The following is a 14,740-nucleotide window of genomic DNA, read 5'->3' on the forward strand; positions in this document are numbered from 1 at the left end:
TTTCATTTTTTTTCAATTTTTATTAGTTTTTACAAAAATCTGCGAATATCTGCGAAGACCCAGGTCCCCGACGAATATGGAGTTCCCGTTACACATTGTGATGACGGGACGGGGACGGGGACAAATATTTGAGGCAGGGTGGGGGGCATGTCCCCGCCCCATGGGGACTCGTTGCCATCCCTATCCACAAGAAAGTAGGAGATTTTTCTGATGATGGTGGTAGCTACAGGTTTTAACTCATATCCACCCTTTCTTTTATCCATAACAAAACAATCATTTTCTTCTGGTCATTAAAAAAATTGTGTAACGCTATATATATTGATAATGTTATATATACAAGTAATGTTAGAAAAACAAAAAATAATAAATTTAAATAACAATGATTGTGTCTTTTCACTTTTAGTATTAAAGTAATAAATTAAAAAAAAAAGGAAAAATAAAAAAAATTATGTTTTATACTATAAAAAATAATGTAAATATTATTTCTCTAAAAAAATATTACATAAACAGAGTTTTTTTACCCTCATCAACTATACAAATAATAATAATAATAATAATAATAATAATAATAATAATAATAATGTTCCGCATCCATGTAACTTCCCTAACCAAGTCCAACTGAATTATTTTGCTTCACGCACTGTGCCACTTTTTTCTCATGCTTTCTTAACAGATTTTCAATTAAAACCTCTTCAACGTAAAGCTTCCTCTTCAAAGTAAAGCTTCATTTTTCGTTCCTCTTCAACATAAAGCTTCTCTTCTTCTCTGATTTCTCTTATTTTCTTCTTTGTTTTCTTCTTTATTTTCTTCAATGTAAAACTTTGTTTTCGTTATTTTCAGATTTTGATATGCATTTGAATAGCGTATCAAAACAATGAATGATTAAAGTTTAAATCAGTTGAATGAGATCAATTTGAATTATTCTTTTAAATTGAATCAAGCAAACGACGTTTGGATTATTCAATTTTGAATTGAATGGAATGGAATACAATTGCTAAATCCAGTATTGTTTATGAACACAATTTTCGGTTCATTTGATATTATACAATGATTTCATTTTGATAATATTTTCGGTTCATTCTAGAACGTAGGTGTTTTTGAATTCGAATTTATATAATGTACATTTTTTGATTCATTTGTCAACAATTTTGAATTGAATGGAATGGAATGCGATTGAATAAAATGATAATAAATAGAATTTGGATATAATGCAGGAGTTTTTGAATTTACAGAATACACATATTTTAGTTCATTTGTTATTACACAATGGTCTTGTTATGAGAATATTTCGATTTATTTTGCAGTCCAGGTGTATTGCTGATGAATAATTTGTCCCAAAGGTTGTGATGACTTTCAAGACACTTGAAGAAGCTGAAAAGTTTTACAAAGATTATTTCAAACTTGCTGGTTTTTCTACGAAAAATAAGGAACACCACTCAGAAGGGAGATGAAATTAAGAATCAATTAATTACATGTAGTTGAGAGGGGAAGTGGAAATTATCTCCAATTCTGAAGGCAAACCTCTCAGCAAGAATAAACTGTCCAGCCAGAATTTATGTACATATATTAAAGGACATTAGTCTTTAGATAATTTCTAAAGTTATTCTGAATCATTTATACTCTTGTTGTCCAGATTGAGCAGAGATTCTTAAAAAATACAGGGAGCTAAGCATGTTTGTGCGTCATACCATTGAAAATAACAAGGAAGCCAGAATCATACCGAGTAAAACATATCAGTCATTTGTAGCAGCATCAAGAGGTCATCATGAGCTAAGTTTTTATTAAAAAAGATGTGAGGAATTACATTACAAGAGAAGTATGGAATATTTCCAAACAAGATGATGCCAAAGAATTTGGTAAGTACTTATTAAGAATGAAAGAGAAGAATCAAAATTTCTTTTTTTGAGCTTAACTTTGAAGTTGTTCACTCTATCAAAAATACATTTTAAGTCGATGCAAGAAGCAGGACTGCATACCAGTATTTTGGAGATATTATTTCATTTGATACCACTTACAACACAAACAGGTATTCGGTTCACTGTGAAATAATATTCGGTTGATACGGCTAATGAGTTTCGCTTCATAACTGTTTGTTGGTGTCCATTTTGAAGGTACAATCTGGTTTTTGGTTCTTTTATGAGTGTGAATCACCACGGTCAGTCGACACTTCTCGGATGTGCTTTGATGAAAAATGAGAATATCCATCATTCAAATGGTTATTTGAATGTTGGCTTCGTTGCATGAGAGAAAATACACCAAAGGGATTCTTATCGATCAATGTGCATCAATGCAAAGGGCTATTGAGACCTGTATGCCAATAACAATTCATTGGTGGTGCATTTGGCAGATCATGAAGAAGATCTCAAGCAAATTAAATGGCTACAAGTGACACGAAGAAATCGAACAAGAGATGAGTCATGTTGTTTGGAACTCGTTTACAAAAGATGCATTTAACAGAAATTAGAATGATTTTCTCACAAAGTATGGTGTTGGAGGCAATAAGTGCTTTCAGATAACTGCGATTTCATTCGATTTAATTGATTTTGTTATTTTTCACTTTGAGCGGGGTATAACTTTCGGTTTATTTTTGTGTATGATTTTTGAATTGTGTCCTATTTTGCAAAGCTATACGAAGATCGTCATTTTGGTGTTTCGCTCACAGAATCCGAGGAGTTGACTGAAAAATTCTGCACCGGACTTTTGATAATGTCATGGCTGAGATGTAAGAATATCAAACGAAAAGTAAATGTAAATATTTGTTATCTCACAAAGATGCTACGTTGAATGATGTTAACGACCTTCAAAGCCCCCCAAATGTTAGAACAAGAGGACGTCCCAAGAACAGACTAGGATCAAATATGGAAAAAATAGATCGAAAATGCAACAAAAAAAAAGCCAGCTCTAAGCGAGGTAACATTGATTTGCTTTTTATTCGGGAAAAATGTGCTTGTGATTTTTTGCTAATATATGATTTATTTCTTTTGCAGTTGATCCTTTTAGATGGTGAATCAATGATTTAGTCAAGCTCAAGCCTTTATCATGCACAAAATATGAATTATCCTGGAGAGGATGATAGAAGTTTCAATTTTATTAATATAAATTTTGATTCATGTATGACTAAATTTCGGTTTATTCAAGTTCTAGTCATATTATGTTTCCCCCTTTCATGAAAATGGGGATTAACTTCTGATTTGTGTTATGTTTTATTGAATAGTCACTTTTTTATTTTTCAAATTAGCTTTTATAATTGTGTTATGGTAAACAGTTTTAGGTGTTTATTAGAATACATTTCGATTCATGCATGACTAAATTTCGGTTCATTTGAGTTCTAGCATATAATGTTTTCCTCTTTGATGAAAATGAGGGTTAGTTTCTGATTTGTGTTATATTTTATTGAATAGTAACTTTTTTATTTTTCAAGTTGGCTTTTGCAATTGTGTTGTGGCAAACAGTTTAGATAATTATAACAATCATTTAGGTTCATTTCGTGTATAAATTTTGGTTCATTTTTGTTTTTGACACTCTTGAGGTTTGATAAATGCATTCAAACCATTCACTGTGAACCTAGATTCATTCAAATTAATGTGATCTCAATACAGTCTAGACATTTCTAACAAATAAATCAAAAATAATTTAAGAAAAGATTTTTGAATATATATTAACATTTACAACGAGTCAAAGAAGTGTTTGCCTCTTTACAATTCCTTACAAATTAGTGTTAATTACAATTTTGCATATTCAACCTATTTACTTTTTATATCCTCAGATGAGAATTTACAAAAAGGACTTAAGAAGGCAGCAGATGGCTTTGGGATTCTTATGACTTCATATGTCTCAATGACTTTGTCTGTCAATTTATTTACCTTATCCAAGAGAATGGTTGGACCATATTTCCTCCTGATGAAAGCATCTACTTCTTAAATTCAATTGAAAAAAATTACTTAATATGAACCCAGATGAACTAAGAAATGAACCGAAATTTATTAATTTAGAAGTAGAAGATCAACTATGTTTAATGATACTTACATGTTTCTAGTTTTTTCATTTGTATTTCCCTTTTTTTATCTTTGTGGGATCAATTGTTTCCATTCATTTTATTATATATATTCCGCAATCATAACTAAGAAAGAAATAAGAAAGTAAAATATGATTAATAGGACAGACATAAAAAAGCACTATAAAACATATTAATAATAGTACTATAGCAAAGAAAGAATAATAGAAAGTTTCATATGATGTTTATTGACCGCTAATTGTAATATATGGTGCTTCAACGTCCTCTTTGTTGTCCACTAAAGGTTCTGCCCCAACATAGACCCTCATTTGGGATACAAAAAGTGCACTTCAATTCAGTAATAATTGAATGAAACCAAGTCCACAAACAATACTCAATCAGGCATAAAGAGTGATTAATATGATAACTTACAACAAAAATATACATTATGTAAATAACTTACAACAAATTTATTCAAAACTATTCTTTCCTCAAGTATATCTTTTTTTTTATGGGGTCAAGCACCTGGAAGATCTTGTTGTGAACATCACCAATCCACAACCACCAATGGCCTCCATGGCAAACTGGTGCAAACAATTGAAGTTTGAGAAAATGATAGAATATTTCAGTCTAAATAATAGTAAACGACAAAATTAAAAGTTTTAGAAATCACAACTTACAAATTGATGGGATGCCAATTTTTTTGTCAAGAAAAGGCAGGTAGTCCTCAAATTCAATGATATGGTAGGCCTTCTTAGTTTTTGGATCAATGTAGTCGCTCTTATGCTTTTCCAACATGAAATTCTGCAATAGAATTGAATAAAATAACTAAAAATAAAATACAAAAATGATAAAAAAAATTAACTAAAAAATGTATATTTTATTTCACATCTACTCTAAAAGAAAAGAAAGTTCTAATCTAATATAGAAATAAGATAAAAGCAGGTAGCAAGAATCGAACCCGCATCGTTAGTTTGGAAGGCTAACCGAAATAAACTCATAAATGAACCAAATTACTTAAAGAATAATAAATTTGGTCAATACTTATCAACAATATCAAGTGAACGTCAATTAACACACAAATGAATTGAAATTAATTTAGATATGAACAAGCAGTGAAAAAGACATAATAATCAATAAAAACACATCGAATTCATTTCTGAATTTAAATGAACCTCATTAAACCAAGAAATGAATCGAAATTAATTAAGGAATAAAAACTTTGGCTTACCAAAATCTCTGGTAGGATGGAGTATATTTCTTCATAAAATCTGTGACATTTTCTGTTGTTGAGAACCATACACATTACAGAGACCATCTATAGTACAAAAATTTATTAGATATATGGTAATATAACTTTTTAGAAAAATTATTAATGTTAATGTAATAGCCAAAGAATTTACCGTATGTTCTACGTCTTGATCGGGTGTTACAGACAAGAAGTGGCATCTACCCCCCTCTAAATGCGCTTTGTGGTCCAACATGAATATGGTTTCATACTCATTGGTTGCCCCTTCTTTGTTAACCTTTATTTGCGTCGTCCACTGATAACATTTCTCCCTCAGCTCCTCTATTATTTCTTTTTCTTTCACCGGAATCTTGTACCCTTTAGAAGTGCTCAAACTCGGCTCCGTATTGGTTTTTTCAACATATTGCAATGTTGCTATCACCCCAACATCTGTTACTACCTCTACCAACTCTTCAAGTTTTTTTTCTATTGGTTAAGAGGTCGGGCGACTTATGCCAAGGCTGAACAAATGTGCATCATCTTTCCAATATCGATGACGGGGAGAACTACAAGATGACAGAGGAAAGTTATCAAAACTAAGAAGAATGATTTTAAGTAAAACTTACACATTCAGAGGAGCTTCTTGTTCAGTGATAAGTTCCATTTTATTGCTATAAATTGTATTGAAAAGTATAGAGTTTATCAACTAAATTACACAATTTTAGCTTAATCCAAGGATTTTTTCATTTATTGCTTCCAATAAACTCATGAGTGAAAAATATGCTTTATATGCTCTTAATCATTGATTTTTTATTTCTTTTTATGCCATTCGACGTCGTGATCACTTTTGTTATTTCAATGTTGAGATGCTTCAATGGCTTTAAAGGATAAAAAAGAATGGAGAGAAGAAGAGAATTCGGGAAGCAATTTGGATTGGAGTTTGATGAAGTCTCGCGTAGGCGGAAATATCTCGCATGAGCTAGTTTTCTGATAACACGAGGATTCCTCGAGTGGGCGCATTTCTCGCCTGGGCCCCAAAATCTCGCAAGCACGTGTTTCTCGTGTGGGCAAGCATCATTTGCGTGGGCAAGTTCCGCGGCTGCGCTTCTAGACATTGTGTGCGCGAACTTCTCACTTGAGCAATAAAATTCTGCGTGCGCAAAAAGTTTCCACGTGCTTGGTTTAGTGAAACACGTGCATCTTTATTTTCGATTTCCAAAAGGCCCCCAATTGCTATATTCTGATGTATTTTGAATGCTAAAGGGGTGGAGGAGGAACACACACACATACACTTAGATTTTACATTTTTTCTTAGGTTTTAAAAGGATTCTAAAGAGTGAAGCTCCAACTACTCTCTAGAATGCCTTAGGTTTTACTTTATTTTCTCACTAGTTTTAAGTTTTCGTCTTATTTAATTATAGTCTTGATACTTGAATTTATATTCTTACACCCTAATTCTCTTAGAATTTAGTGGTATTTAGCTTGTCTTCTTTTCTTAGTTTATGAATATTGAACCTTTGAATCTTGAATTTTCATTAATACAATTTAATATTTTTATGTTTATTGTTGCTTAATTGAGTTGTTATTATTGTTTTTTGTAATTGGTAGTTATAGATTTTATTATTCATGTAATTTACCATGTTTTTTCTTTTATGAATGCTAAGTGTTTGATAAAATGTCTCTTTTAGTTATTGAGTAGTTTTTCACACTCTTGGATTGGGATTGAGGACTTAGATGACCTTGAGTCATTGATGTCCAATATTGATTAGTAATTTGGGATTATTAGTTGATTTGGTTTCCACTAACGCTAGTTTTTCACTAAGCTAATTAGTGAGTTGGCTAGGATTTTTGGATTGATATCAATTATACGTATTTGACTTGTCCTCGATGTTAGGATTGACTAAGTGGGATTAACTCTTCATAATTGTCCATGTTTGTGATCAATGGTTAGGATAGGAAATCTTAATTCTCAACTCTTGCCAAAAGGTTCCTTAGCATTTGAATTTCCTTTATTTTATTATTTAATTGTCATTTACTTTTTTGCTATTTAATTTTGTGTCAATTGCTATCCCACCCCCAATTTTTCATAGCCAATGATATGCATACCTCACTGCAATTCTTTTAAGAGACGATTCGGGACTTAAAACTCCTGATTTTTATTAGTTTGCATTGTGACAAACAAATTAAACTTTGATTATGAGAGTTAATTGTTGGTTTAGACTATGCTTGGAGTAAAATTATATTGAGAAATTCTAGACCGACATAAATTCTCACATTAACTTTTTGGCGCCGTTGCCGAGAAGTTGCAATGTGTGTCATGTTATTGGCTATTGTTAATATGTGAATATGTGAATAGTTTGCTTTTTGATTATTTCTTGATTTTTGTTAGTAGTTAGAAGTGTGTTTTTATTTGTTTCGTAATAGCTTTTGTTTTTATTTCCTCTTTTCTCTACGAACTCTCATCCTTATGGTTTTGGATATGATTATGGAATTGTAGAAAATGGCAATCTTAATAATGTTGTGCATCAAGGGTTGAATTATCACTTGAGGGAGGAGCCGTATTCATATGAACAATCCTCATAGCAATCTCCTCCTCCGTGCCACTATGATCATAACTCATCCTATAGTGCATACCAACCAATTGACTATGGTATCCCTTGCAATGATTATCAACTTCAACCACTATATTCCTATGAACCCTATCCTCAACATTATTTTCAACCACAATATCCTCAGGTCCCATTTCACCACCAAATATCTCTATGGGATCAAATTACATGTCCATCTCACAACCCACCTTATGAACCACCATCATTCCAACATCACTACTCCCATAATTTTCTTGACCAACTACCTTCATATACACCACCTCAATATTCTCGCCCTTATGAACCACCTCTCATATATGAAAACTTTATTCCACATGATGAATCTTCCTTTCCACCACAACCTCCCTTGGATGATACTGAACAACAAGAATCAATCAAGCGTCATGACACTGTCATGACAACCTTGGCCGAAATCTTAACCCGCTTAGACTTATGTTTATATCACAACCAAAGTAATTTCGTGGATAGATGTGAGGAATCAACCTCAATTGAAGAGTGCAGGATGATAAAAAGCTTGGAATCTCAAGTAAAAGAAGAAGAGTTGAAGCATGAGTTGCTAAAAGTAGAGGATACAAGCATTGAATTGGAAGAAGTAGTTGAGGTTTTAGGAGAAGTTGAGCAAGAGACGAATTCTACTACTGAAGACACTCTCACACCACCCAATGACGTCATTGAACTTGTTGAACCTTCCTCCATTAGGTATGAAAGCGATATTGAAGAGGAATGCGAACAACCTCCAAAACATGCTTTGAAAATTGAAGAGTGTATGGAAGAAGTTGACAATCAAGAGGTGGAGGTTGCCGTGCAAGAATCAATGTGAATGACACCGTTCCAAGTGCAAATTGAGTGAGTAAAAATCTCTTCCGTGAACTTCATCGACTCAAATTAATATGCTCTCTTGGAGGCGGATTACCAACTTATCATTCTTTTTGGAATGCTAAGTGGTGGAACATTGAATGTTGGTTGGAAAAAAGGTTTAAGGTTCATAAAAACGGCAAATCAAGATTTGGGGCCTAAAGGTGGTGCAAGGCGCAATTGAATGAATTTCAAAGGATGATTTGAAATCTTGATGAGAATTTAAGAGTTTAGTCACCCAATTGGAAGCTTGAAGATCAACAAGAAATGATGTTTACAAACAAAATTTGGGACCTCGAAATTCACTTCAACAATCAACAATCTTGAGGTCTTACTACTTGTTTGGTATTTTTTGAGAACTTGGTGCGCATAATTTGGGATCCCGGAGACTATTGGAAGTTCAAACATTGGTGACAATTCTAGGATAAGTTCAAGCACAATCCGATGACAAGGCTTCATCCAAGTCCAACTTAAGGACGATAAATAAAAGTGTTAGGTGGGAGATACCCCACCATAGTAAAATCTTCTAAACTTTATCTCTTTTTATTATTCTTGTACAAATTTTTTTCTATGTTAGCTTGATTTGGTAGATTTTTATTTTAAAATACATGTTTAAACGGTTAAAATAATTTTAGAAATTAAAAATATTGTTAATTTAGTGTTTAATTTGTTTTTTTAAAAAATCTCTTGTTTATAGTTTTTTTTAATTTGATTCTTATTTTTTATTACGAACTACCATTTCTATTTACAAAAGTTGAAAACACTGACATATCTACCAATAAAAAAAAATTATCATTTGTATACATGAAACATGGATTTGGATCCTCTAAAGTTTGAATTTTACTTTAGAGAATAAAGTGTGATCTCTCACCATTTATTTCATAAGTGGGACCAAGAATAAATATGAAAGAGAAACTATTCAATGGTAAAAGATCCTCTCTCTCTCTCTCTCTCTCTCTCTCTCTCTCTCTCTCTTTCTCTCTCTCTCTCTTTCTCTTCACATTCTCTTTTTTTTTTGAGTATATACCCATTTTGGTTCTCAAAGAATTTCAGATTGGACACTTTAGTCCCCAACTAAAATTAATTACTCGATTGGTCCCTAACAATTAATTCCGTCAATCACTTAGGTCCTTTACTCCGTTAACTCTAACGGAGGACAAAATAGTCCTTGACAACTTTAACAGGGGACAAAATAGTTCCTGACAACTCTAACAAGGGACAAAATGATCACTGACCCCTTTATTCGAAAATGACACTGTTCTTCCCCAATTTTTATCATATCTTGCATAACCCTAACATTCATACTCTCATTCTTCACCTTCACAGTCTTCTTTTCCATCTTTTCCTTCCTCCTCTTTAACTCCACAATTAAGCATGGTGTAATTGTCACACGTGTCGCACCTACCTCAACATGTCATGGACCACACACTTCCTAAATCTTTGTGACTGGTACATCCACCTCCTCTGCACTTCACCCACCAAAAGCATCCACTTCCACGTCTTCGATAACATCACCTCCAACCCCAACACGTCCACAACATCCTCAAGACCAAGTTTCACAACTACTCCAAGGGCACGCCTTTCTCCACTCTCTGACAAGCAATATAGATTGTTGGACATTAGAACATTATGAGAAGATTATCCTTCGACATCATATGCAAATTCTCATTTGAAATAGACACCGAGTGATTCATTCCTTCTTTTCTAGAGTCCAAGTTGGCAGACAGTTTTGACCTCGCATCCAAGCTATCAGTACAACGAGCAATGTCATCGTTGCCGCTCATATGAAAACTGAAGCGATTCCTAAACATTGGTTCGGAGAAGAAACTAAAGGAAGCGATCAGAGTGATGGACAATGTGGTCATAGAGATGATAGGGCAGAGGAGGAGGGAGATGGCAACAACGACGGCGGGTCTTAAGAAACCAGACTTGTTGTCTAGATTCAGGGGATCCATCGAAGACGATAACAAGTTGAGAGATATAGGCATTAGTTTCCTGAGTATGAATTGGTTGAGAACAAGTTAAGGATTTTTTTCTTGTGAACATTAAATTTATAGAGTGTGTATTGTGTAGTTTGAAGTTATAGTGTTAGACTGCTAGTGTTATGTGAGATATAGTGGAAATTGGGAGAGAACAGTGTCGTTTACGAACAAAGGAGACCAGGAACCATTTTGTCTCCTGTTAGAGTTGTCAGGGACTATTTTGTCCTCCGTTAGAGTTAACGGAATAAAAGACTTAAATGACTGACGGAATTAATTGTTAGGACCAATCGAGTAATTAATTTTAGTTAGAGACTAAAGTGTCCAGTCTAAAATTTTGTGAAGACCAAAATGAGTATATATATATATATATTTTTTTTTTCATTCTCCATTTTCTCATTCCCACCCGTCATTACAATGGACTTCCGCCGCCGGCCTTCCCAAGGCTACCGCAACAGCCAAGAAAGCCACAATTAGCACTACTACACCTTTCCCTCCACCTCCCAAGACCTCTAATGCCCTCCCACTTCCTGCTTCGTCAAGAAGCAAACCATATCTCTACCTCTAAAAGCCTTGAACTTGCTAGACTCCTTGAAGCATTGTGGCGCGACCTCCATCACCCACAGTAACTTCAATTCACCAACCATTAGTACCGTCCACGACCTCCATCAGCCATGACGAGCCGACGTTGCAAAGCGCGAGGACGCACCTCCAACGAGGACCGGACTCCGCGGCTTCGCAAGAAGATTGGAGGAAAATTTCATCCACTGGTGGTTGTTGTTGCTGGAGAACCAGAGGGAAAATTTCATCCCTTTCCCCCCTGTCTGTAGCCTCCAGCTACTGCCGCCTTCAACCACCACCATCGTCGCTGTTGGAAACGCCGCACCACCACCCCTTTTCTTCTTCTCTGTCTCGCGCAGCAGCCACCACGCAGCATCTATTTGCAGCGCCATCTTCAACCACCACGACCATCTTCATCTCTTCGCAGCGCCGCCGTCGAAACCCAGAGACACCACGACCCTCTCCCCTCGGCCCACCATCATAAAACCACCGAAGCCTTTCCCCTGTTTCGTGCCTCAAACCAGATCCCACGGCGTCAGAGACCCTCCTCTTCGCGGTACCCTAGCGCCACAACACTCTCCTTCCCTGCCTCAGACCACCGCCGCATCCCTTTCTCTTTTCTTCTTCCTCTCGTCTTTTCCCTTCTCATCTGTCCACTGACCCATGGCCGAACCACCACCGGCGATCGACTCAGCCGCCTCTAGCAGCTGCAACATCCACCTCTCCCCTGATTCCTTTTTGCTTTGTTCTTCATTACAGGTTCATGAACCAACCTACTTTCAGTTCCTCTAATTTTCGTTAATTTAACTTAGGTTTAATTAGAATTTTAGTTTCAATTTTCAATCAGTTTCATGATTAGTTCATCTTAGTTTTTTTTTATTTTCTGTTAGTGGATTTTAGGTGGGTATGATAGGATTAGCTTAGGTTATTAGGTACTGAGAATGCTGAAAAGTGTTTGGTTTGAATTGAACTGCTGGACGGTGCTGCTGAATTCATTTGGGCTGAAAGCGTTGAAATTGTTGATTTGCTATAACTGCTGCTGGAATTATTTGGAAATGGTTAATTGTATTTCCTGATTGTTTTGTGCTGTATTCAAGATTGGTTGATTTTTTTTTTTCCAATTGTGTGGAGATTGTGGAGATTCGCTGTTTTACTGCTGGTTTTGATGACTTTTGAGGCTGAAATTGACGGGATAACGTGTGATTGTTGCATGTTTGATTGTCTGAAATTGTTTTGATTATTTGGATACTTGTTACTTCACTGCGTTAAGGTTGTTTTTGCTAAAAATTTGCTGCTGTTAGGTTGCTTTAGAGTAGGATTGGTGTTAGTTCATAGATAATTAATCATGCTATTATACTTTTTGAGTTTGAATTTCATTTGGTTTGGACTGGATTGACTGATTTGCTGCTGATTTTGTTTGGAAACTACTTGACTAAATTGTTGACATTTTGTGCTGATTTGCTCCTGTTTTGCTAGAATTGTGCTAAGTATTTATCTGACAATTGTCTGATTGTGTGACATTCACTGTTGCACTGCCAATTTTGATAAATTGTGATGCTGAGCTTGTTTGTATTTTGCTTGATTGATGCCCGATTCAAACAGCCTTCACTTGTTCAGTGTCTATTTTGATAATAGCTTGTATATTGGTAATTGCATACATCAATTTTACATGATTCAATGTTATGAATTGCCTTCAAAGCCTTATAAATTTTTTGAATTGCATGTTTTGACCACCATGTGATTTAAATTCTTTCACCATGACAGGGCAAATTTTTAATGAGTGATGATGTGCCTTTATATGATGCAGTTGGTTACTTGGTAATGCTTGTTTATATTGTTTACTACTTTGATTATCCGGTTGTGCATTTGTGCCTTGTTGAAATCCTTGAACCTAAATTCTTGATTGTTTGTATTTCACATTGATTAGGTGATTCCTTAGGCATGTTACATTGAAACTGATTGATGTGCGAGTTGATATTTCATTTGATTCGTTGACCTCAACTAGCACATCAACCAACTTTAACTCATCGTCTATTTCACACTTGATGATTGCTTGAGTGCTTTTAAGCTTCTTCGATGCTTGTTTGTTTATCTCAACTCACAAGTTCTCTTTAAAGTATCCAACCGCTCTAAAATGAGTGAATTACATATCCTTTTGACTATTGTGACCTTGCTTTCTTCTATGTCACAACATCATTAATTCACTACATTTTAGTGCTTTTAACCTCATTTTGTTAGGATTCGTACTTCCTCAATTGTTGCCCATAGGGTATTGTTTGCTTATACTAGCTCTTCATTGCTTGAATGTCTTGAACTCTGCTTGTATTGTTTTAATTCTCTTAGAGTTTGACATATTGTCTCCGCAAACTTTTCCTTTCAGGATGAGTCGTCAACAGGCTAAAGCCTCCTTGGATGAAGCAGAGAAAGGACGACTCGCCAATGACCCTGCGCGCTTCAAGGATAGATTTGCGGAGGTATTGTTTGATAGCACATACCGTAAGAAGAAGCTCCACTTTGAAGGACTGTTGGCAGAAGATGATGAAATCCATCAATACGTCAACGGTCCGTGGGGAAGTGGGGCTGGAATTTTCTTGTACATGGACCGGTAGAAAGAATCTGCCTCGTATAGTCACTGAATTCTATGCCAACTTTTATGAGAAGGACATGGAGGAAGTGTTTCTTCGAGGTCGAACAATTCCTGTGAAACCGGACAATATCAGAACTCTCCTCAATATTCCGCGGCCCGCTCGAGGAAAGGATGCTTATGAGAAACTGAAGTCCCTGCCAGCTCCCAAGAAACCATGGGATGAAATTCTACAGAGAATGTGAGCCAGGTTCAGATTGGACTTACAATGGAAAAATGGCTCCCATCAGATTGAGAGCAAACCAGCTCACAAAGGAAGCCACTACTACATGGCTTTACTTGATCTTCAGCTACATCGAGCCGAAATCGCACTTCACTGACATTACATTAGATGTAGCCACTCTACTGTACTGCATCTTAGACGACAAGCAGGTGGATCTCCACAAGCTTATCCATAACAAGATGAAGGATACCTTCAAATCTCGCTCACTTCCATTTCCGAGTCTTGTTATGAGATTGGCTGAGGAGAATGGAATCCACCCGGATGAAGGCGAGTTGATGATTGAAACCTCCGAGCATGCCAAAGTCATTCCACATGGGATAAAGTTCAAGGGTGAAGCTGCGGAATCATCAAGACCTTGGCGCCGCCATTCTACCACCGAGGGCTCCTCTTTGAACCCGATGGCAGCTGTTTGGCAAAGGCTCACGGAGATAGACACTCGAACCATGAACCGTCTGGCAAGCAATGAGCACCGCAACAAGCAGCGATATGGGCAACTCATGGTGATGGCTAAGGGACAGGATCCAGGTCCGGAGGAGCCAGACACACCCGAGGAGGAGGTTGAGCAGCCTACAGACCATGAGAGCGGAGAGGAATAAGGAGAATCGGCAATGGGCGAGGACGAAGTCGAGGAGGACTCATTCCACACT

At 35.8% G+C, this 14,740-nt stretch overlaps 1 protein-coding gene across 1 annotated transcript; it reads left to right on the top strand.

The window, feature by feature from the left end:
* The first annotated feature begins 11,078 nt into the window (after positions 1 to 11,078).
* Positions 11,079 to 14,740, top strand: LOC107469353 (uncharacterized). The gene is made up of 2 exons (XM_052254966.1): positions 11,079 to 11,985; positions 13,607 to 14,740. The coding sequence occupies exon 2, from the start codon at positions 14,033 to 14,035 to the stop codon at positions 14,687 to 14,689; it is 657 nt and encodes a 218-aa protein (XP_052110926.1). The 5' UTR covers positions 11,079 to 11,985; positions 13,607 to 14,032; the 3' UTR covers positions 14,690 to 14,740.

Source organism: Arachis duranensis, chromosome 10 (assembly GCF_000817695.3).
Source record: "Arachis duranensis cultivar V14167 chromosome 10, aradu.V14167.gnm2.J7QH, whole genome shotgun sequence".
Lineage (NCBI taxonomy): Eukaryota > Viridiplantae > Streptophyta > Magnoliopsida > Fabales > Fabaceae > Arachis > Arachis duranensis.

Excerpts from the sequence above, each read along its gene's own strand:
- LOC107469353 (XM_052254966.1), top strand. The coding sequence starts at position 14,033 with ATGAAATTCTACAGAGAATGTGAGCCAGGTTCAGATTGGACTTACAAT.